General features: G+C 42.6%; 1 protein-coding gene across 1 annotated transcript in view; it reads right to left on the reverse strand.

Moving 5' to 3' along the window:
- The window catches only part of LOC137372133 (collagen alpha-2(V) chain-like), a 312,577-nt gene that overhangs the window by 105,988 nt on the left and 181,607 nt on the right, over window positions 1-24,982 (reverse strand). The window contains exons 18-21 of the mRNA XM_068035607.1: window positions 20,056-20,109; window positions 10,801-10,899; window positions 10,663-10,707; window positions 4,479-4,577 (exon numbers count right to left, since the gene is read on the reverse strand). Coding sequence (XP_067891708.1) covers window positions 4,479-4,577; window positions 10,663-10,707; window positions 10,801-10,899; window positions 20,056-20,109 — 297 coding nt within the window. The remainder of the gene's footprint in view (window positions 1-4,478; window positions 4,578-10,662; window positions 10,708-10,800; window positions 10,900-20,055; window positions 20,110-24,982) is intronic.

A 24,982-nucleotide genomic window follows, 5' to 3' on the forward strand; every position in this document is an offset into this window, starting at 1 on the left:
GCTGCCTGACCTGCTGAGTATTTTTTGCACTTTTTGTTTTTATTTCAGATTTCAAGCATTCAAGCATCTTCAGTATTTTGTTTATGTATCAGTTTCTAATTCACTGCCACTTCTCTTCCAGGATAGTCCACCTTGAAGAAGTTCTGCACTTCTCACAAACAAGACTGCTGTTTGTCTCTTTTACCTTGTTCACCTTTACTGCTTTCTGTTTCCTTTTTCAAGTCTCATCAGCTATCGACCAAAACTCGCTTTCACAGCCATAAGTCTCTCCTCAGCAGCTGTCTCCAGCTCCAACTTATTCCATGTAGAACCCAACTGAGGTTCCATTTCCATGTTTCAGATCCATCCATAATTACAGATATCTCTAAGATACGCTGCCTTCCTCAAACCTCTACTTTCATGGCAACATGAGATCCACATGCAACACCATGCACCGCCACATGCACGCTCTATCTCAAATCTCTCCTCGTCTGCAATTTCAATTCATCCTTCATCTCACTGGCACTTTAACAAAAAACTTTTTTTCTTCTTTTCAGGTGTGGAAGATCACAAGCTTCAACAAGTCATGGGACCCCATCACCGCCCCCCCCCCCCCCAACCCTTCTTCCCCTCTGACCCCCATCCCTTCTTCCAATCTCATTCCTTGCATGTATTCACAATACCATCTGACCTTCCCCTCTGATCCTGAATGATCTGTCCTTAGCAAAGGCCTCAGCTTCATCTCCTTATGCCCCCACCTCAATGAATTTCAAGCTCGGCACGATGCTGATCTCTTCTGTTGGCTTCACCTCTGTACCCACTTCTTTGGCCAGGAGTTTTCCCCCAGCACAGCAGACCCTTTCTCCCACCTTCCGAATTCTCTTGCCACCTGGAATTCTCCCTTCGGCCTCTCACTCTCTCTAGATCTTTTCATTGAGAACTGCCAGTGAGACATCAGCTGTCTCAATTGGTCTGCTCCCCTCACTCATTCTAACCTATCTCCCTCTGAACATACAACACTCCGTTCTCTCAAGTCCAACCCTAGCATTGTCATCAAACCTGCTGACAAGGGTGGCGCTGTTGTTTGGCAAACCCCTCGCTTCCAAACTGATCTTTACCTTGCAGAGGCTGAATGCCATCTACCAGGGCTACTCAGTTCCTGACCTCATTACAGCCTTGGTCCAAACATGGACAAAGTGCTGAACTCAAGAGGTGAAGTGAGAATGATTGGCCTGGATATCATGGCAGCATTTGACCAAGTGTGGCATCAAGGAACCCTGGTCAAATTGAACTCTCCACTGCTTGGGTGTCATACCTAGCACAAAGGAAGATGGTTGTGGTTGTTGGAGGTCAATTATCTCAGCCCCAGGACATCACTGCAGGAGTTCCTCAAAGGAGTGTCCTAGGCCCAACCATCTTTAACTGCTTCATCAATGACCTTCCCTTCATCGTAAGGTCAGAAGTGGGGAAGTTCGCTGATGGTTGTATGATGTTTAGCACCATTCACGACTCCTCAGATACTGAAGCAGTCGTGTACATATGCAGCAAGTCCTGGACAAAATTCAGGCTTCAGCTGAAAAGTAACAGGTAACATTTGCACTGCACAACTGCCAAGCAATGACCATCTCAAACAAAAGAGAATCTAACCATCTCCCCTTGATGTTCAACGGCATTAACATTGCATCCCCCACCATCCTGGGGGGTTACCCACGGACCAGAAACTGAACTGGACCAACCACATAAATACTGTGGCTACAAGAGCAGGTCAGAGGTTGGGAATTCTGCAGTGATTAACCCACCTCCTGACTCCCCGAAGCCTGTCCACCATCTGCAAGACACAAGTCAGGAGTATGATGGAATACTATCCACTTGCCTGGATAAGTGCGGCTCCAACAACACTCAGGAAACTCGACATCATCCAGAACAAAGCAGCCCATTTGATCGGCACCCCATCCACCACCTTCGAAATTCACTCCCTTCATCATTGACACACAGTGGTAGCCGTGTACCATATACAAGATGCACAGCAGTAAATCACCACGCCTCCTTCGACAGCACCTTCTAAACCCGCGACATCTATCACGTAGAAAGATAAGGACAGCAGACAAGTGGCAACACCACCATCTGCAAGTTCTCCTCTAAGCCACACATCATCCTGACTTGGAAATATATCGCCATTCCTTCACTGTCATTGGATCAAAATCCTGGAACTCCCTCGTTAACAGCACTGTGGGTGTCCCACACCAGATGGACTGCAGCAGTTCAAGAAGGCAACTCACATCCAACTCCTCAAGGGTATTTAAGGATGGGCAACAAATGCTGGCCTTGCCAGCAACACCCAAATCCCAGGAAACAAATTTTAAAAACTCCTCCTGATTCTTCCTGGACCATGACCCCACTACCCAACATTAGCCCATTAATTTGTAATGCAGTCACTGACCTCATCTACTCTGGATATCTCCCTCCACAGGCTCCAATCTCATAATCCACCAACACAGAACTAATTGTTTTCCTATCTTGACTCTATTTTTCCTCTGCGTGTCCACTCTCTTCCCATTTATACCCAGAACCCTTCTGCAAGCTCCACCACTTTAACATTTTCCAGATTCAAGGTCCCAATCATCTCCTTCTCCCCATGGATGTCAAATCTCTCTACACCTCCATTCCATCAGGATGGCCTGAGGACCCTCCGCTTTTTCCTTGAACAGAGGTCCAACAAATCCCCACCCACAGCGACCCTCCTCTACCTGGTTGAACTTGTTCTCACATTGAACAACTTCACCTTTGACTCCACTCATTTCCTCCAAATAAATGGTCTTGCTGTGGGAACCCATATGGGTCCAAGCTATGCCTGCTTTTGGGGAATATGTAGAACATTCTCCTCCCTCATCTCTTTTCCCAGTAATCTATCTGTGTCATTTTCTGCTTTCAGCCTAACTGGAAAACTCATCAACTTTGTTTCTAATTTCCACCTTTCCCTCGTCTTCACATGGTCCATCTCTGACTCTTCCTTCCTTTCCTCAACCTCTCTGAGGTTAGGCTATCAACCAACTTTATGCCCACTGACTCACACAACTACCTTGATTCTATTTCATTCTCCCAATTTCTCCATCCCCATCTCATCTGTTCTGATGATACTACCTTCCAAATCAGTGCTTCCTTTATCCTCAACCGAGGATTCCCTTCCACTGCGATTGACAGGGCTATCAACCATTTCCTGCATTTCTGTTCTTACCATTTCTTCTCCATCCCAGAAACACAATAGGGTTCCCATTGTCCCTCCATCTCCACATTCAATGGATTAGTCTTCATCATTTCCGCTACCTCCAGCATGACATCACCACCAAACACATCTTCCCTTTCCCTCCCCTTTCAGCATTCTGCAGGGACTGTTCCCTCCTCAACACCCTGGTCCACTCCTCTTCCCACAGCACCTTCCCATGCAAGTGCAGGAGATGCAAACCTGCCCTTTTAACTCCTCCCCTCCACTGTTCAAAGCCCTGGTGAAACAGAGATTTAATTGTATATTTTTCAATTTAGTATACTGTATTCACTGCTCAAGATGTAGTCTTCTCTACACTGGGAAAACCAAATGCAGATTGAGTGAATATTTTGTGGAACAGCTCCAATCAGTCTGCATTTTAATACTCTGCCTCACTCCCACTCTGACCTCTCTGTCCTCAGCCTCCTACACTATCCCAATGAAGCTCAACATAAGCTCAAGGAACAGCCCTTAAAATTTCAATTAAGCACTTTACAGCCTTCTGGGCTCAACATCAAATTCAACAATTTCAGATCAATAACCTCTGTCTCCATTTTTTCAGACAGATTCTACAATTTGTATTCACGCGGCCCCTTGACCCATCTTTTCTTTACTTGTCCCATTAGCATCTCCTTTTGCCTTGCACCATCATCCATTTAGTCATTTGATCCCTCCTGCCTTCCACCCTATTACAAACCTTCCTGTTTCTTCTTTCTCCCCCCCCCCCACCCTCTTTCCCATCTCTAACGTTTCCCATTTCTGTGAAAGGTCATCAACCTGAAACGTTAACTCTGTTTCTGCCTGATATGCTGAGTATTTCCAGCAATTCCTGTTTTTACTTCTTATGTGTGGCTTAGTTAGATCTTCCACACTTAGACCACTTGTTTGCAGAAATTCCAGGGTAGTCTGATGGTGAACCTTCATGAATTGAATGATTCTTTTATTATTGATGTGTGATCATCATGCGAGAGTTTATTGTCGGTTTATGGCATGGTGATGTGGAGCAGTCCTATTTTTAAACTTTGGTCTATGCAAGAAACAGGACTGCATACAGAATATAGGGATTAGTTTGCCTTTTATACAGCATGAATGAATACAAAATAAAGAGGAAACGTCACCAAATTTCTTTTACACATTAATGTTCTTCACTTCATTTTATTCCAAGAGAAAGAGCAGATAAACATAATGCTAAAATTGTCATATTATTTACTATTATTTGAATAAATAAATCTCTTACCCTTTGGCCTTTGATCCCCATAGGTCCAGTGTTCCCTGGTGGGCCAGGGGATCCAGGGGGGCCTGAAAGCCCAGCAGCACCACTAGTGCCTGGTGAACCCTGTGCAGTGGACAGAAGTACATTATGTGCTAGGGCAATGAGTCATCTCATTTTAAGATACATTTGGGTAAATTTTTAGGACATCGACAGCAGACAGGCCTGCCGCACATTCTGACAGCGAAGAGGGGCCATGATTTTGAGATCTGGCCCTCATTTGAATTTGACCAGCATGCTGCAGGCGTTAACCAGGTGTTTTTTGATCACCTGAGAGGGGTCAGAGAGGAATTTCCCCATGTATTCTTGCCTTTATTGGTCCTCAGGCTGTGACTGAGTGGGAAAGTATCTAGTCATGATGCTCCAACCATCCTGAGTGTAGGGCAGGTATGATGGGCCAGTTGGTCTTTTTCTGCCCATCATTTTCATATTTTCATAAGTTTATAGCTCTTCTTTTGATGAGAATAAAATCTATTGAGGAAAGCTGTCTGCTGCTGAGGTGAAGATGCAGCCAACATTGGCCTGTCCCTTTAAGGTCACAAAGCATATGCTTTATAGAGCAGTAATCTAAATAGATACACCCAGAATTGATGAGACCTTAAATGCTGTTGAAATTTCCTGCTAGATTGAATACTACCTGTAAATCCCCAGCTCCCTCTGTTTGCCCGGACGGTTGCTTATCAAGATGATAACTGGCTTTTTTTATCATACACTTTTCTTTAAAAAAAAGTATAACTCAATTGCAATTTGTTGCGGTGTTAGCATATGGTACATAAGCAAATCAAGTGCATGCTGAAGTGTGACAGATATGCTAAGAGTGTCCCAATGGAATTTAAAAGCATGGACAAGGATTTTAAAAGGTGAATCGCTAAGCAATAGGGAGATAACTGAGGCCAGCAAGGCTGGGATGATAGCAAGTTTCTAGACTTGGCAGTTTCTTTCACAATCCAGTTGAAATCAGAACTTTATAAGGTATTAGAGGTGCACACCCATATCCCTAAAACCTCTTGTCACAATTCACATGTGTTCACATTCTCAGTATTGTAGAAACACCCTTGCCCCAGAGAGTTAAAAAGAAAATAGAATTTTTGGAATAATTACTGAACTTCATATGTTTTCTGAACTGGGTCAGAATGTAAATAATCTGACAACATGAATTCTGTCCCAATTCAGGATTAGGCTGGCCAAGTGACATTAGAAAATGTTCCTGTATATAAAGGACCATTGTGCTGCTTTGTTAATTTCACAGTCTTCTGGTTCCAATTTGGGAATCACATTGAAGATATTGTGGGCCTGCATTACTGATGGTTGGAAATGAGGGGTTGGCAGCAGAAGGTAAATACCTATTCTCTTTTAAAAACTGAATTTTCTATCTGAATATACAGCAAAACAACAACAACTTGCATTTATATCGCACCTTTAATGTCATAAAACATCCCAAGGCTCTTCAAAGAGGCACTATAAAACAAGATAGGATGCCGAGCTACATAAGGAGATATTACAGCAGATGGCCAAAAGCTCGGCCAAAGTGGTGGGTTTTAAGGAGGGTCTTAAAGGAGAATTAAAGAAGGAAAGAAAGGTAGAGAGGCAGAGAGGTTTAGGGAGGGAATTCCAAAGATTAGGACCCAGGCAGTTGAAGGAATGGCGACCAATGGTGGACTGATTAAAATTGGGGATGCTCCAGAGGTCAGAATTAGAGAAACGCAGATATCTTGGGCGTGCAGAAATGACAGAGATAGAACCATAAAACCATAGAAAAGTTACGGCACATAAAGAGGCCATTCAGCTTATCGTGTCTGACTCGGCTGAGAATACTAGCCCCCTGATAGGGAGGGGAAAGGCCATGGAGGGATTTGAAAACAAGGATGAAAATTTTAAAATCATTGCTTAGCCATGAGCCAATGTAGATCAGTGAGCACAGGGGTGATGATCGAACAGGATTTAGTGCAAGTTCGGATATACGCAACAGAGCTTTTGGATAACCTCAAGTTTGCAGAGGGTAGAACATGGGAGGCCAGCCAGGAGTGCATTAGAATATACAGATCGAGAGTTAACAACAGCATGGATGAGGGTTTCAGCAGCAGATGAGCTGAGGCAGGGGAACAGTCGGGCGATGTTATGGAGGTGTATATAAGTGGTTTTAATGATGGCACGAATATGTGGTTGGAAGCTCATCTCGGGATCAAATATGAGACTAAGGGTTGGATTTAATCAGCCCCCCAGAGACAGGCTGGGGGGCGGCGGGAGGCACATGGAATTGCCCATCACACCACAATATTGTTGGGGGCAGGATAGGTCGACGATGGCCTTCCCGCCCAGAGGCCAATTGAGGGCCTTAAGAGGCCTATTATCAGCCATTTAAGAGCTCATTCCCCCTGCCGCTAGCATTAAGCCAGCAGTGTGGGGTCTCCGCCATCACTGGGGCCTGCCGGACCACCCGCCTCACTTAGCTTGGGTCTGTGTCTCCAGCAATGGGCCCGGATCCCAGGCCTCCTGTCAAACCAGCAGTGGCCACTGCTCCCAGTGGGGCTGCTCATACTACTGAGCTGCTGGCCCTCTGTTTAGCTGGCAGCTCTTGGAGGTGGGATCCCTATTTTTAAAGGTACGGGGATCCTGGCTTTGGGCTGTTAATTGCCTGGGCACTGTTAAATAGAGCTAGCGGAGGGGAGGGGGGTGCCAAATGGCCAAGGTGGGGTTCCCATGCCTTATCGGCCCAGTGCAGGGAGCCCCACTGGCTCCCCTAAATTCTGCCCCAAGGATGCAAACAATCTTGTTCAGCCTGAGACAAATGCCAGGGAGAGGAATGGAGTCAGTGCCTGGAGAACAGATGTGTGGCACAGGACCGAAGACTATGGCTTTGGTCTAACCAATATTTAATTGGATGAAATTCCTTCCCATCCAGAACTAGATGTTGCACAAGTAGTCTGACAAATTAGAGACAGTGGCGGGATCAAGGCAGGTGGTGAGGCAGTGCTGGGAGTCGTCAATGTACATGTGAAAACTACGTTTTCGGATGATGCTGCCAAGAGGCACCATGTAATTGAGAAATAGGAGGGAACCACAGATAGATCCTGGGGGGACACCAGAAGTAACAGTGCAGGAGCAGGAAGAGAAGCCATTGCAGGTGATTCTCCGGCTATAATTAGACAGATAAGAATGAAACCAAGTCCAGTCCCACTCAGCTGGACGACAGTGGACAGGCATTGGAGGAGGATGATGTGATCAGCCATGTCAAAGGTTGCAGACAGGTGGAGAAGGACGAGAGGGATAGTTTACTTTTGTCACAGTGACATAGGATGTAATTTGTGTCTTTGATTAAAGCCCTTTTGGTACTGCGGCAGGGGCAGAAACCTGATTGGATGTATTCAAACATGGAATTCCGGGCATGCATTTTGGAGGCGACAACACGTTCAAGGACTTTGGAGAGGAAAGGGAGGTTGCAAGGATGGAGAGGTCAAGGGTTGTTTATTTTTGAGGAGAGGATGGTGACAGCAGATTTAAAGAAGAGGAGTCCAGTACCTGACGATTGAGAACAGCTAACAAGATCAGCTAAAATGGGAGCCAGGAAGGGAAGGTGATTGATTAGTAGTTTATTGGGAATAGGGTTGAGAAAGCAGGAGGTAGGTCTCATGGACAAGATGAGGTCAGAGAGATACATGATAGGAGTGAAACTAGAAAAAGATACAAGTTCAGCACTAGAGCTGGGGGGGAACTGTTGAGGAAGTTTGGCCTGGTGAGCTAGGGGAAGGGAGGGAAGTGGCAGAGGCAACTGATCGAATGGTTTCAATCTTAGTGACAAAGAAATTCATGATCTCCTCACACCTGTTGTTGGAGGTGAGGATGGATGAGACAAGGAGAGAGGAGTTTAAGAAGATGGCATTAATGGCAAGAATACTGGTAGCGGGAGGAAAGCATTTATGTTTGAGGCCCCAGCATTCTAATGGGATGGAGGGAGAAAAGAAGATCTGCATCCAGTTCTCTAGACTTCTGACTGCCTGCTTCATAATCATAAACATATTTTTGAATCAACCATCCAAATTTCAGATGGCTCAATTCCTGGGTTGTTTCAAAAGTTTGTCTGAATAGGACTCTATGGTCATTATTCACATCAGGTTTGAAATAAAATTATTCCAGAGCACAATCTGTGTGGAGCAGACAACTAGGTCACAATTTGCATGTGAATGTTTAACTGGTTTGAATGATCTCCATGGAGAATTTGGAATTTATTCTATTCAGTAAAATAGAAGGTTATCCTACACACTATTAAATAGCATTGCTAGTGTTGAAATATTGCAATCAGGTCACTGTTCTACATGGATTGGAAGAAAGGAGCAGAGGGAGGAGACTGAGAAAAGCAAAATTCTTCATGCTGGGGACTTGAGCCTCTAACGGATCTACTTAGAATTTATGAACAGATAGTAATATATTTATATCGTGCTTTACAAGTTATTGAAATGTCTCTATAGGATTCAGATGATTAGTTATAGTTGGAATGCAGTGATTGCTATGTAAGCTGATATGGCAGCCATTCTGGCCCAGCAATGTCCCACATTAACAAGTTGAACGCAAGGAACAAACTTTTCACTCATGTAAATGTGATTAGTGGAAACCTTGAAGCAAGTATGGAAATATCATCCTACAAGATGTATTTTACTAATGTAGCGATGACCTACAATTATTGGCTGGGAGGAAAGCAATATCCAAATCTGACTCACATTCCCAATCTATATGAAAGAAAGCAATCTTTTGAGATCAGTTGCTATGTTAACAGCATGTGCATCTCCTGCAAAAGGTAGCAGGACAGTTGGACAGGATTCTATTATGCTTAAGAAGGATGCCAGGCAAAATCTGCACTTTCAGTCAATGGACAATCAGTACTGAAGCTGAACATAAGAGCTCAAAGGAGATGCAATATGTATAGAGTTGGAGGCCACATCAAGGCAATTCCAAGATTTGGAGTAGGAACAGAGGAGATAGAGATAGTACCCATTCCTCTGAAATTTGAGGAAGAGAACGGAGGTGCCTACCATAGGCATATATTCCCAATGTGAGATGAAATACGTGGCTTTCATAGGAGACCGCAAATTACATTTGCTTGGCACATTTTCAATTCTCATGCAAAAAATGCAATAAATGGGTTTATCTCACCATTGTTGCTTGTGCTCCCTTTATTTTGTGTATTTCTGATTAAAAGAATAGTAAGGTTGCATAATGGGAACCATTGCTGGTATGGCTGAAGAAAAAGGCAAGTTTATCAATGGCTGATGATTTAATGTGCCCTGCAATTGTAATGCAAAGTTTTTGTAATATTTCCTGTGGGTTCTATTTTGTTTGGATAGGTGAGAATGCATGATCTGAAATCAACCAGATCAGTATAAGGTATTGCTGCCTGGGCACGGCTAATTCAATTAACTGAAGTGGCTGGCAATCATATTTTCTCCAATTATCCATTTATCCTGCTCCTCATCTGAAAGGATAAAAGCAGCATCCATGCAACAAACTGGATGGTTGCTATACTTTTGATGGAAGACTTTGTCGGCTTAGCACTAGCTTGGCACTGGATTTAAAGACAACAGGCCCACAGGCCCTTTAAGTTTATGTAGCCAACAACCTGACCTCCTTATCTGCATTAACCTCCCTACCCCAAGTTATCAAGGTTAATCAATGTTTTTCCCAATAGGATAGGCAATATGGATCCAACATCAAAAAGAGAGTTGGAAAATTGTACACTTCACCTCCAAAACAGAAATACTTCTACCAATGCAACAGGGCAGTTTGGAATTCTTCTTCTATTGTCGGAAGCATTTCCAATGTGTGGAATTTTAAAGGATTGGCTTTAACACAGCACAGGGTGTTTGTTTTTGGACAATAGAGTAAAGAAGGGAAAGAAATATGTGAAGTATGAGAAAGATCATTGTAAAGCAGGAAAACATCATACAGAAAGGAAAGAAAAAGAAAAGAATCAACTGGATGCTAGAAGGGAAACACAACTAAAAATATGTAATGTTAAGTGACAGAAAAAGAATTAGAATAGAGGAAAGAAATTGTTACTTAATTTACTTAATCTACTGTTAATGAACTTCTTCAATTCTTTATGATCAAATTGGGATTCTTAAGCAAAATTGGTAAATTAGAAGTTAGGAAAACATACCAATGGGCCTTTAGCACCAAAAGTTCCATCTATACCAAGTGGTCCCTACAAATAAAAAAATTATAAATTAAGCATTCATCCAACAGAATGTTCACAGTAAATCAAGTTCTTGAGTGTCAATCTGTTTTTCGGACTTACAATGTTGCCCATAGGTCCAGGTGTACCCTGACGACCTGGTATACCACGTTGTCCCTGGGGTCCTTCAGGGCCACGAACGCCTGTCCGACCAGGTCCACCCTAAGAACAAATGAAAAATAAGGATAAAAATGAGTACAGTACTCAGTCTTGTCAAATTGTTACAGCCGCCCTGGTGTCAAAATATTTAAAAGTATACAAAGATGAATTAATAATCTTCAGGATTATGCGTCATTGTCAATTTGTTCATCCTGGCTTTAAAAAAAAATTAAGAATTGAACTTACCTGGGCCTCTTCTGGAGATGATTGTGCCTCCCACCAGGTTTCATTGCCAGGTCCACCACTGGGCATTTCTGCCACAATCGGCAGGTAAAATCCCATCAGGGTTTGAATGACATCATCTGACCCCCATCATTTAAATATTAATAAGGCCCCCATCTGCCTGTCTCAAGTGGTGTCGATGCTGCCAAATGACAGGGCATGCAAACAGAGTGGGAAGCGTCCAACCATCATTTTAATTATCCACTCACCCCATTCCTGCTGGCTAGGCAGGGTTAAAATCAGGCCTATATGTGCTTGAACTGCAGGATAGCTCACTTGTATACCTTGCAGTGCTAAGAAAATTTCACCAAAACATTATTTTACATACAAAGTCAAATAGATTTGAACTCGTAACCTCTAAGTCCATTTGCGATAATAAATATGGATGTCATTCTGCTGCAATTTGATGTGAAACAGTTTCATTGTGCATTGACAAGAAAGCGACAGCACAACTTTGGTCAGAGTTCAATTCAACCCTGTGCTGTGTTAAAGCCAAGGAACACGAGACCCTCTTCGAGAGGCCATTTTGTGCTCTTTCAGCTCATGATCATGTGGAATAGTGAAGACAGGTTTAAAAAGTACCAAGAGGGCTTATTGAATGTTTTGTATGTTTTATAAACTGCCACTGGTTTCTAATATTTCAAAACATTAAAAATTACAAGCTGAGAAACACAACTTGCACATGTATGCAGTAAATCCTCCTGTCAGGCAAAATATAATTTAAAACTCCATTTATTAACATAACCTCTAATGATAGAGTGTGATATCAGAAAATGATTTATTTTCATTTTAATTAATTAAGCAAGTGCACTTTCTGGGACTGAACTTCATATTTCAAATATTCAGGTGAAATACCCTATGTTTGAGTTGATGGTTGTGCAGATGCTATGAATGTTATCAGCAGGTGGTTGAAATTCTTCCATGTTCAATGTGTTAATGTCAAATTTCTGTAAGAGGTATTTTAACTTGCTTAAAATTGGGCATTGAGACTGTCGATACCTCTGTATTTCAGTAAAATATTTCAGTTGAAATGTAAATTATGTCAGTAGTATTGCAATATAAGAAGTGATCTTGAGAGGGATACATCAGTGACCTGTGGAATATAGCTTTCATCTAGCAAAGAGAAGCTGGAGCACAGAAGTCGATTAGAGCATAGCCAAGTATTTCAGAAGATATTATCATCAGGTCTGTTAGGTTTAAACCATTTCTATTTTCAGTGTAAATAATTGGCCATTGGTTCTGATTATTTGTTTATCAGCCTAAATACCAAAATATAATCAATCTAAAGAATTAACACCTATTCCCTCAATATCCTGAGTCAAACCGAACAAGAATGTACGTAATAAAAACAAGAAATGCTGGAACCACTCAGCAGGTCTGGCAGCATCTGTGGAAAGAGAAGCAGAGTTAACATTTCAGGTCAGTGACCCTTCTTCGGAACTGACAAATATTAGAAATGTCACAGGTTATAAGCAAGTGAGGCGGGGGTGGGGCAAGAGATAACAAAGGAGGTGTAGATTGGACAAGAATTTACAGACTCTTGTCCTTCGTGAAAGGTATAAACAACCTTGCTAATGAATTCAAGCTGACACTTGCCACCTCCTAATGTGATCATGTCTGGAATGCTTTTGTTTCTTTTTCCCCATTGTCTGACTGCCAAAACTAACTTTACAAATCATTGCAGCACTGAATGGTAATGGTCCATTATAGGCCTGATTCCATGGACTGTTTTAACATTACAAATCGTTTATTTTTAAGAAACCAGATATTACAGATTACTGCACTATTAAAAGTGGAGACACTTGAATAAGGCATATTTTTATAAATGTATATAAACTCCACCAGGTTGAGTCAGCTATGCTTCACACTTTGCAACTTCTGTGTCAGACCAGAAGTGGAGTAAAACCATTACTAAAGGTATACCAGTATGGAGTGGTGCATTATTGAAGATTAAATCATTTATTAACATAACACTCAACTATATGGTGTGACATCAAGATAATTTTTGTAATTGAAACTTTTCCAAAATAACGAGGGAATTTGCATACTTTAGGATTCGTCCCACACAAAAATTAAAGTTCCTCCACCTACTCTTTGGCATTTTTAAGTACATTTGGCTTTTTGCTAAAAATGTATTTTTTCTAACAAATATCCCTCTGATAGTTTCTCTCTGTCCTTCATCTTCTGAAAGCACTGACTCATGGTTGGGTATAGTTCCAAAGACAATAATTTTCCATGACCCTACATGTCTAGAAAGGCTATTAATAATCAGAAGCAAACTGCTTGGTTAACTTTCCCACTCTATACTGACTCACTCCAGTGCTGTTAAACACCAGAGAGACTAAAGGGATCAAATCTGTAACTCTTCTGATCTGCACTGCTCAGTGGCACAGCCACGTGCCATTGAGATTCCTGAAAACTTCCTTCAATTGAGCATATTTCAAGCATTGTATCAGAGATCAACACCAAAGACCAGTCACTGGTTGTCAATTACAATAATGTTAGTTTCACTGCAATTATTCCTCAATCAACTGCAAGCCTGCAATTACTCCTTTGCTGTGAACAATGTCATAAGATTTACATTATTCACAGTAACAATTGAATGAGAAGCCTCAAAATAAGTGACGAGGTATTAAGTGAGTCAGTTATAGCTAATGCTTTACATACTTTGTATAGTAACACTTAAGGATCGAGTCTTGGCTCAGCAGTGGTGTTCCTGCCTGTGAGTTTGAAGTTTATGGATTGAAGCTCCAATTCAGAAATTCATGGTAAGTGGAGGTGAGCGCTTTGGTCTCTGAATATGGGTTGACAGCCAGTGGGGCACTTGTGCCCAATTGGAGTGGAGCGGACTGGTAGCCCTGTTTCAGCACAGGCCCCTCCCACCCCAGCCCCCTCCGCCGCCCTTGCATTGAAGCAGTGCTCCTGGTAGGGAGTGTGGGTCAGGCCAATGACCTGCCCACATAAAGAGGGGTTTTGTTACTGAAACAATCCAGACATGATCTGCTTGGAAGAAAACCAGGCAAGAAAGAGAAGAAATAATATTAAGGTATGTTTTTGTCAGTTACCATAATGTTTCTGGAATGGTACTTTGAGACATGAAGAAACAACCATTACTGAATTTACTACAAATTTCTTCATGAAGTATTATTTTCAGTTACCAGCTGGAAGCTGTCTCTTGAGCAGTGGAGCATGCTGCTCAACTTTCCCACTAAATGAGCCAAACTTACTTATGTTTTCCAGTATGGCTGTGTGTTAATATTTTCACAGAGTAAGCATCTGTACCCATACCTCCTGTACTGATGGAACTGAAGGCAGCATTGCCTTGACAGCTGTTCACCCCAAGGAGAAGCCCCAGTAATAGTGTGAAGTTTAATGTCTGGTAGTTTTATTGTTTGTCAAAACACTAAGGAATCATGCCCTTCTACTGTGCCAAAACAGCTAACGTTTTCCTTCACTCTATGCACTATGATTAATTCTTTAGTCTGATTCTTCAATTAGTCCAAATGCCAATAAACATTTAATGAGTATAGAAAGGCAAATAAATGGTTCTTTCATAAAAATGCTTTATTCTGCATGATGGCAAGGCTATGTCTTTGTTCATCATTTAAAGGAAGAAAGCACTTTATGTATCCAGACGCTACCACAAAAGAGAGAAGCCATTCATTTGGGTGACTGAAGATATTCACTAAAACCACAAACACATTGTAATGGGCTGACTCCCCTATTTAATGGCACTGTTAAACTCAAGTACTGGTTTGATGATCGTGTCTGCTTGCAGTAATGTTGTCACAGTGCCAGCCCTAGTTCCACCTTGCTGTCTACTGTTTGCATGTGATGATAAGGATGGCCAGAACGTCTTGGGATGTCAGCAAAACTGGCAATGTGTCATGCCCTAGTTGCCCAGAAGCATTAACGGTCAACCATTTACCGAGACTGGAGTCACACATGGGTCAGACAGGGTAAGGGGAGCACGTTCCCTTCCCTGAAGGGCATCAGTGAACTAATAAGGTTTCATTCAGTGGCTTTTCAGGTTATTTTCAGCTGCTAGCTCACAAATTACCTTCAAGGGATTTGAATTTAAGACCTCTGGGTGACTGTCTAGAGCTACAACCACTAAACTACCATCCTCCATTCAATAGCATCCAAATACCAATCAAGATTTTAGTGTAAGATGAGACATCAATTCTTTGCCAACACTAAATAAAATGAGAAATGTAGCCAGATGTTACCTACAGATAGTCTTACTCACTTCCCAAAATAGAATATACAACTCTTTCTATTATTTCATTCCCCATCTGTACTCTAGTCTTTGTATCTACGATGTGCAAAATGGCGCATTGACATAAAAAGTACTATTGCATTAGGGAACCATTTAACCTTAAAAAATGAGGTCGGAAGATGACAGTCCACTTCACTTCAATGCATAATTAGAGTGTAAAGTGGGAATTTTAACTCCTGAGTGGAAAGCTAGCTGAACTGTTGGCAGCAGCAGTGGGCGGCCCAGATTATTTTATAGCTTGTTTGTCAGCTGGCTGCTCAAAATGGGCAGGAAGAGATGGCTGGCTGCTAAATATTGGGCTGCGTAAATGTACCAAATGAATCAATAAAAAAAAAACCCACATTCATTACACACAAGTAGGAAAGCTGCATATCAACAACCAGCAACCACCCCAGAAACAATGGCTGGAATTTTATGCCCGCCTCCAACCTCGGAGTGTGAGGCAGGCGGGTGTCATTCCCGTTGCCTACCCACCCCCGCTGCCATTTTACCAGCAGCAGGAGAGGTAGAAAATGGCCTGCTCACTCCAAGCCACTTAAGAGCCTCCTCCCGCCACTGCTGGTATATTACCATCGGCAGCCTGGGACTTCACCAGCTGAGGCGGCCACCCAGTAATACCAGGTGGCCTCCTAGTGGGCTCGGGGGGGGGGGGGGTCTCTCCTAATTGGGTACTCTGTGCCCTATGGAGCCCCCCTCAACGGCACAAGCCACCACTGCTGAGCCACTTCCCCCAACCCTCTTGATGATTCCCTCCTGCCTCACCAGGGCTTAGCTGATTATCCCCAGCAAGGCCGCACACACTTACCTCCATTCCGGGGCCTGCTCCATCTTGCTTGTCCTGGCTAGGTGCAGTCCTAGCAGTGGCCACCGCTCCCAGTGGTACTGCTGGGACTGAAGAGCTGCCAGCCCTCTGATTGGCCAGCAGGTCTTGGAGCAGGACTTCCTGCCTCAGAGGGGCGAAGTCCCAACCATGGCCAATTTAGGGCCTGGGCCACACAAAATTGCTCTGTGGCTTCCAGGACCGGTGGAGGCAGGATTGCCCCTGAATTTTTAGCCAGTGGGTAGGGCCTCCACCACAACATAAAATTCTGGCGAATTAAATCACTCAGCTTGTTCTTTAAAAGCAGCCACTTTGGAATCGGTAACTACCATAAATAAATGACCAACCAATTCACTTGATTTGATCAAAGCTTATTGAGTGGCCATTTTGTTTCTGCACTCATAATTTTAAAAAGATCTAAATGCACAATAAACAGATAAATAATTAACCAACTCAACTTAATATAATTTAAGATATTGATAAACATAACCATGGACTGTTATAAATGCCTTCTATCGATTTTCTCCCCATACATTTTCTATCCTTTATGTTGCGCTCCTGATTTTGTTGTATTAGGTGAATACCTGAAGGTCAATTGTCACTGGCAATTTCTTCATCCTAAAGCATTCAAATAATCTTTATATGAAAAGAAGTACACTGGAATTGGACTATTTTTAGTAGAAACAGAAGCTAAACTAAATAGCCTGAGCTACTTGAACACACATTGCCAATAAAAGTTATATTTCAACTGTAATGACTGTATGCTTTGGTGTGAAATATTCTTATTGCTTTAGTGGGTAATAGCTAGTAATGAGCAATATAATGCAGGAACTTCAATCCCTTGTGTGAGATGGATTTCCTGGAATATCTGCACTCACGTTGATTACATTTGGGGAATAGATGATACGGTCATGTACATTATAATACAGCTGTTCAGGAACCAACCAAGAACAAACATCATCATGCACCATTCTTTAGACTTAATTCAAAACTGGCAGCCGTATAAAAGGCATAAATATTAGTATCTTTATGTGAGATTTTAACTCAGAGCACATTTGGGGTAGTGACAGAGAGTGGTGATGATGAGGCAAGAGGGAAACCCCACACAGAATTCAGAGGCCTGGACTATTTTAGCTCCCAGGCTTCATTTAAATAATGAGCAATGTCTCCTGTGGGAGTGACATCAGGACTGGTGAGCAGAGCAGAAATTGGGACGGAAGCCAAAGGACTCCAGGCCCCAAGGGAACAGTTCCCAGCATGATGTTAGTGCTATGGGGTGTTGACATGAGGAGGGAGAGGAAACACTGGCACTGGGAAGGCCCAAGGATTCCTTGTGCAACCTGGGAAAGCACTCATGCCCCTCTGAGCCCACAAAGAATCCACAGAAAAGATCAATTTTTATACTTATGTTTGCCTCGCTGCTGAATGTCACAATGTCCTGTGGGCCTGATATCATTGGGTTGCGGCTTTCACCTTTTAACTAGCACCCTGTCTGGCTGGCATTTTAACATTGAGCTTAGATCATTCTCACTATGTGGGGTGGGTTGAAACCAGGCTGTACTTCAGTGGAACTAATGACTCTAACTAAAGGATTTTATTGAAATTTTAGGATATCAGTAGTTTTTGCTAATCATGGTAAACTCATCCTTGCTATTGATGTTTATTACCTGCACTGTTATACCTTAGTACCAGTTCGAGACTAGTATCTGCTTAAGAGTAACGCAGTATTGGCAGTGCCCAATTACCTTATATCACTTTCTGGCCAGGCAAAGCTCACTTAATTGCAAATTAAATGATTGTTATTTAAAAAGCAACAGATCATTAGAGCATACGCTCACATTAAAAAGAGTTTAAAGTTTGTTTTTTTCAGAATGCAATTATGCTGCAGCTGCCATGAAGCCAAAATGGTTTCACACTGCTTGCTAAAATTCCAGGTGGCTAATTTTGTTCCCGACGACAAGCCCACAGTTTGCTTCAATACAAAGCTGTAATACTTTCCATCATTGGAAGCTGTACAGTCTAAGTGAATTGCTGGTTTCTCTGAGATGTTGCAAGCTGAGTGAGCAAATATGAGAGGTGACTGAGGCTGGCAGTAAAAATCATATCAGCCAGTACCGAAGGGTAAATTAATGATTCTTTGGAACAAAAGTCTCGCACTTATATAGCTTCTTTTCATATATCTCAGAAATGTGTTAAGGATTTACTTATCAAGCACTGTTTCTGTGCTTCTCGAGACAAATGTAGCAGCCAATTGGCACACAGCAAATTCCCACTGGATGAATGCCGAGTTAATCTGTTTTGGTTTGCAGTTATTGTCTTCTTGAACACCACAGAAACAGGCAGGCTAAGCCTCAATCTAACATCTCATCTGAAGAGCGACACATCTGGACCCCCTCAGTACTGCAGTGGAACATCAGCCTAAATCAAAGGTCTGCAACCTGCAGCTCCAGACCCACATGCAGCTTTTTAACATCTCATTTGCAGCTCCTAGCCTTTTTCAGTTGGATTGCATTAACATGAAAAAGCCTAAAAAAATTAAGTCAAGGAAAGTAAGAGCTGTGTTTTTATTGTGGGGATAAAAAGCTAATCATAATGCTGCACTTCACAGTCTCAAATGATAATTTTCATGAAAAACATCATCGTGCTCTAAATAAACCTGTTCAAGTGGTATAGCTACACCATGGTTATAGGAAGTGCCTTTGGTTGAAGGAACAGGTTTTATGATTGCCACCATTATTGTTTCTAACAGCTGAGAATATAAATTATCCTGACCTTGCTATTAGAAGCAATTTTTTATCATGAGAATAAATAGCCAAAAAATTATCTTAATTCTATGCAGCTTAAGTTATAGTTTGTTTTAAAGATGACTTTAGTGACAAAATTATAGTTTAAAAAGTCAAAATAGCGATAATTCAGAGTTAGGTCTATTTTAATTTTTTTCTAGTGATACATAAATTCAATACAAGTATTTTATTTACTGTGCATACAAATTATGCTTTCTACCAGAGACACTTGGCAATTTGCCAAGTATTTGGTTTAGAAATGCTGAAATTTTGTTTTGCAGCTCCCAATAGTTTTTTCTTTTTGGCAATTAAAAAAAAAGCCTCTTCAGGTAAATAAGGTTGTTGGCCCCAGTGGAAATTATATGCTGAAGTCCTGGAGTAGGGTTTGAATTCACAGGGTTTTACTCAACAGATGCAAAAGTGATACCAACTGAACCAAATTGACACAACTAATAAAAAAAACACAGCCGTTTTCCAAATTAAGCTGCAGCAAAAATTATCGTTGTTGGGAAACATTCACTGAAATTTTCTGGCATGGAAAACAAAACAAGTCAGTGAGGAGAATTACTTCCTCTGTAACAAATGCTACCATGCAATTCCTGAATTAGACCTTCATTCCATTTGTTTCCCTTTCAGAAAAATATCTTGCAGCAGTCTTTTTCATCTCTTTTTATAACCACATATTTAGCACCAAATTTCAAATATCAATAATGTAAGTATGATTTCATGTCTTTTGAAAGACTCTCATCACAATCATGATTGGAAATTAAGAATATAAATCACTCTGCACCTGTCATAGTCTAACACAGCTAAGTGTTTGCAAATGCACAGTATATTAAAATGTTTCTGTAATCCTATGCACATCACACATCGGGTTTGGTAAGCTTCTGTTTTAGGAGCAGCTTCTTAGAGTGGATATGTGTCCATGCGAGGAGAAGAGGAGGAAAGGAAAAATTGCAAGGAATGATAAGCTTTTGTTAGACAGAGCAATCTTTGAGCAATATCTGACACAGCAGTTCCAATGAGGAGAGTTAGTCATAGAGCTTTATAATTACCTTAGCACCAGGCTGGCCTGGGAAGCCTGGAGCACCCATTAAACCGAGAGGACCCTATTAAAAAAACACAAATATATCTTACTGCAATAATAAAAGACAAGTAATGCCAAGTAAAAAAAAAAGTTGTAAATGGATTATAAATGCTTGGGCCTCCTTACTCCGGCATGGGACAAGCGGTGTGGATACTCTCACCAATTTGCCCCTGTCTCAGGCAGCAATAGAAAATTCCTCATAATGTTTTCAAAAGATGAAGTTCCATCAATGAACGTATGAGAATATAATGTAAATTAAGGTAGAAAATGTTGTGCAATGTGATGGTGTAAGTACAGCCCAATGGTAAAGCCATGCACACTTTAGATCAGGCTGCTTAGGAAGTGATAGTTATTTGATTCCTAACACCAAAAAGATGTTCAAATGAAAACTTTTATTTCTCATCTCTTAGAAGGAACATTCAACTCTTTAAAACACAAGGCTGGCTTTATTGTTGGTTAATTTGTTAGCAATCTATTTTGACCAAAGAGAATTGAATCCAAGTATAGAAAATGGCAACTAAAAGAGAGGCTCAGCTACTCTTACAAAATAATGTTCTGGTCAGAAATAAAACCAAAAAGTGCTGGAAATACTCAGCAGGTCAGGCAGAATCTGTGAAGAGAGAAGCAAAGTTCACATTTCAGGTCAGTGACTTTTCATCAGAACTGGCAAAGGTTAGAAATGTAATATGTTTTAAGCAAATAAAGTGGGGGTGGGGCAAAAGAGAACAAATGGGAACGTGTTGATAGAACAGAGGGTCACAGAGAATAACTGACAAGGAGGTCATGGGGCAAAGGCAAAGACAAAGAGTGTGTTAATGGTGTGGTGAAATGAAATAAAAATAAAAAATACAAAGTAAAACTAAAAAAAAGGTAAAACTAAAAAAAAAGGTGGAGGGGCCAGTCATGCTCTGAAATTACTGAACTCAATGTTCAGTCCAGGAGGCATTGTTTCAGCCTGTTCCTGCCCCACTGAACTTATTTCTTCCTATCTTGATTCTATCTTTTTTCCCCGGGTCCAGTCTCTTCCCACCTACATCTGTGACTCTTCTGACGTCCTACGTCATTTTGACAATTTCCAGTTTCCTGGTCCTAACCGCTTCCTCTTCACTACGGACATCCAATCTCTCTACACCTCCATCCCCCACCAGGACGGTTTGAGGAGTCTCTGCTTCTTCCTTGAACAGAGGCCCAACCAGTCCCCATCCACCACCACCCTCCTCCGCCTGGCTGAACTTGTTGTCACATTGGACAACTTCTCCTTCAACTCCACTCACTTCCTTCAAGTAAAAGATGTTGCTATGGGTACTCGTATGGGTCCTAGTTATGCCTGTCTTTTTGTAGGATATGTCGAGCATTCCTTGTTCCAGTCCTACTCAGGCCCCTCCCCCCAACCCTTTCTCTGGTACATTGATGACTGTATCGGTGACGTTTCCTGCTCCCGCCCCGAACAGGAAAACTTTATTAACTTTCCACCCTTCTCTTCCCTTCAAATGGTCCATCTCAGACACTTCCCTTCCCTTCCTCGACTTCTCTGTCTCCACCTCTGGGGATACGCTGTCCAATAATATTCATTATATGACTACCGACTCCAACAGGTACCTCAGCTACACTTCTTCACACCCTGCCTCCTGTAAGGACTCCATTCCATTCTCCCAGTTTCTCTGTCTCTGACTCATCTGCTCTGATGATGCAACCTTCCACAACAGCGCTTCTGATATGTCTTCCTTTCTCCTCAACCGAGAATTCCCCCCCACTGTGGTTGACAGGGCCCTCAGCCCATTTCCCGCACCTCTGCTCTCACCCCTTCCGCTCCCTCTCAGAACTGCGACAGGGTTCCCCTTGTCTTCACTTTCCACCCTACCAGCCTCCACATCCAAAGAGTCATCCTCCTCCATTTCCGCCACCTCCAGCATAATGCCACTACCAAATGCATCTTCCCTTCCCCTGTCAGCATTCCGAAGGGATCGTTCCCTCCACGACACCCTCGTCCACTCCTCCATTACCCCCGACAGCTCGTCCCCTTCCCATGCAATCACAGGAGGTGTAATACCTGCCCTTTTACCTCCTCTCTCCTCACTATCCAAGGCCCCAAATACTCCTTTTAGGTGAAGCAGCGATTTACTTGTACTTCTTTCAATTTAGTATATTGTATTCGCTGCTTACAATGCGGTCTCCTCTATACTGGGGAAACCAAACGCAGATTGGGTGACTGTTTTGCCAAACACCTCCACTCAGTCCGTAAGCATGACCCCGAGCTTCCGGTTGCTGGCCATTTCAACACCACCCGCCACCCACCCCCACTCCCCCCGCTCTCATGCTCACATCTCAATCCTGGGCTTGCTGCAGTGTTCCAGTGAATTTCAACGCAAGCTCGAGGAACAGCACCTCATTTACCGATTAGGCATGCCCGGACTGAACAATGAGTTCAATAATTTCAGAGCATGTCTGGTCCCCACCCCCTTTTTTTTTAGTTTGACCTTTTTTTTAAGTTTTACTTGGTGTTTTTTGTTTTTATTTCATTTTATTTTAGTTTGTTTCATCATTACACTTTGTATTACCATGTGCCTGCCCACCTTTTTTTTTACGTTTTGCTTTTGGCTAGGGCTTTCATTATTCTGTCATTTAACACATTCTCTGCACTAATGCTTTGTATTTCACCACATCATTAACACACTCTTTGTCTTTGCCTTTGCCCCATGACCTCCTTGTCAGTTATTCTCTGTGACCCTCTGTTCTATCATTTCTAATCTTTGCCAGTTCTGATGAAAGGTCACTGACCTGAAACATTGGGCTGGATTTTACCTAAGGTGGACGGGAATTCACCACCGACGTGAAAGTCGGTGGCGAACACGCTTCCGCCTAGCCCGGGGATCCATCCCGCATTTTATGGGTCCCCGGGCTTTAATTGTCCCGAGGCGGGACTTCCACCAGCTTGAGGGAGGAGGCCCCGCCTCCGTGAGCTGCCGGCCAATCAACGGGCCAGCAGCGCCACCAAGAATGGTGGCTACTGCTGGGACTGCAGCCCAGCCAAAGCCATGGATCCAGGAGGGAAGATAAGTAAGGGCATGCCTCACCAGGAGGATCGGTCCTTTCTTGGTGAGGCTGGAGTTGTCATTTGGGGGAGTGGGGTGCGTCATGAGTTCTGGAGGTGGGTTGGGAGGCGGTTGCGGCCCTCAATCGGGCACCCTGTGCCTGATTGCCATGCCTCCCGCCACGCCCCAACCCGGGGCACGAAATGGCCGGCAGCTATCGCTGGACGGCCTTTCACGTCCCCAGCACGCCCACTTGCCAAGGGTAAAATACCTGTGGAGGCGGCAGAGGGCCATTAAGTGGCCACTTAAGGGCCTTAATTGGTCTCGGGCGGCGGGCCGTTTCCCACCCCCTGACTAACGCTGTAAACCTGGCCGGAGGTTGAAGCGGGGCGGGTAAGCCTCCCGGAGCCTCCCACTCAATTTTACGCTGCCCCTATGCCACCATCCGACCCGCTGGGGCAGCATAAAATTCAGCCCATTAACTTTGCTTCTCTCTCCACAGATGCTGCCAGACCTGCTGAGTACTTCCAGCACTTTTTGGTTTTATTTCAGATTTCCAGTATCTGCAATATTTTGCTTTCATTTTAATGTTCTGGTCAATATACCTTGTGCTTACTTAGGTCCCATTAGTGACATTAGTAGCAAAAAAAACATGAAAAACTTCTAGTTCTGGAATATGGGCTATTATCTTTCGCAGTTTTATTGTTTATAAACCAAGGCTAATAATCTCAGTCCATATTTGTCCTTTCATCTTCGATGCCATTGGCGACCAGATATTATCCAGCTATTCACTGAAAAAATAGAGGAACTGACACTCATCTTTAGTTAAAAGCAGTTATTTGCGACAGTTGGGATCTGTTCAGTTTTAAATTATGTCTTTTTTTTGTCTAGAAGGTGTGAAAAGCTGACCAGCACATATATCTGAGTGACAGATGTTGTTTTTTGGAATTTACTGAGTTGAGATAGGCCAAAAATGTATGAAAACTTAAAAACTCTCATAGTACTGTTATAGGTACCAGTAAATGGTTCTACAGTGCCAGTGAGCATTAAGAATTGTATTGTTATATCTGTTGATCTATTTTGCTTCTTGTTGTAACTCCAAATGAATGGTTTTGACCTGAATTGCATGATCTGTCAGCATAGTGCTTTTATGTAGTGGAAAGATTAGGAGAGTGCAGTGAAAACACAAACTATTTCTGATGCACAGCCCAACAAAATAAATGCTACTTTTTCATCCTGCAACATTCTATTCCATTTACTTCACATATTAAGTATAGTATCTGTTCAGAGGAGGTGTGGACTTCTCTATCGAAGCTAGTTGACACAAGTATTGGGAAGTAGCCTGAACCTTAAGAGCTTATATTCTTCGCAAGACAAAAAAAGGACATGGCATAGCAACCTAGGAGGCCTTCAAAAGGGAACGCAGTGTTGTGTCAAGACAACAAACAGCTAGCAAAGATCATGAAATCGTGGGTGGCCAAAAATGTTGTGAAACAGGCAAACTTCAGTTTTACTTAATATTACCAAAACATATTTTAGGAACTGCAATACTGAAGAGTATGGCTGCTCAGTCCCTGCCGTTGGGTATTTCAGCTTACTATACACAGAAAAAGCAAACATTTGTAGGATTTGCACTGGAGAAAGTGAGGGAATCTTCTGTTGCTGGTCTGGGGCAAACCCTGTGGCCACATTTCATACTTGTGTGGACATAAAATGTAAATTAGAAAGGCAACTCAGCAGAATATAGTTAAGTCAGGATGGGAAAAAGACAAACAAGCTGCTAGGGCAAAGGGCAAGGCGAATGTTGAAGCCGGGATCAGCCCAGGCTGCAGAATCAGCAGACTGTGGAATGTTTAACTCGTA

This window comes from Heterodontus francisci, chromosome 7 (assembly GCF_036365525.1).
Source record: "Heterodontus francisci isolate sHetFra1 chromosome 7, sHetFra1.hap1, whole genome shotgun sequence".
NCBI classification, from domain to species: Eukaryota; Metazoa; Chordata; class Chondrichthyes; order Heterodontiformes; family Heterodontidae; genus Heterodontus; species Heterodontus francisci.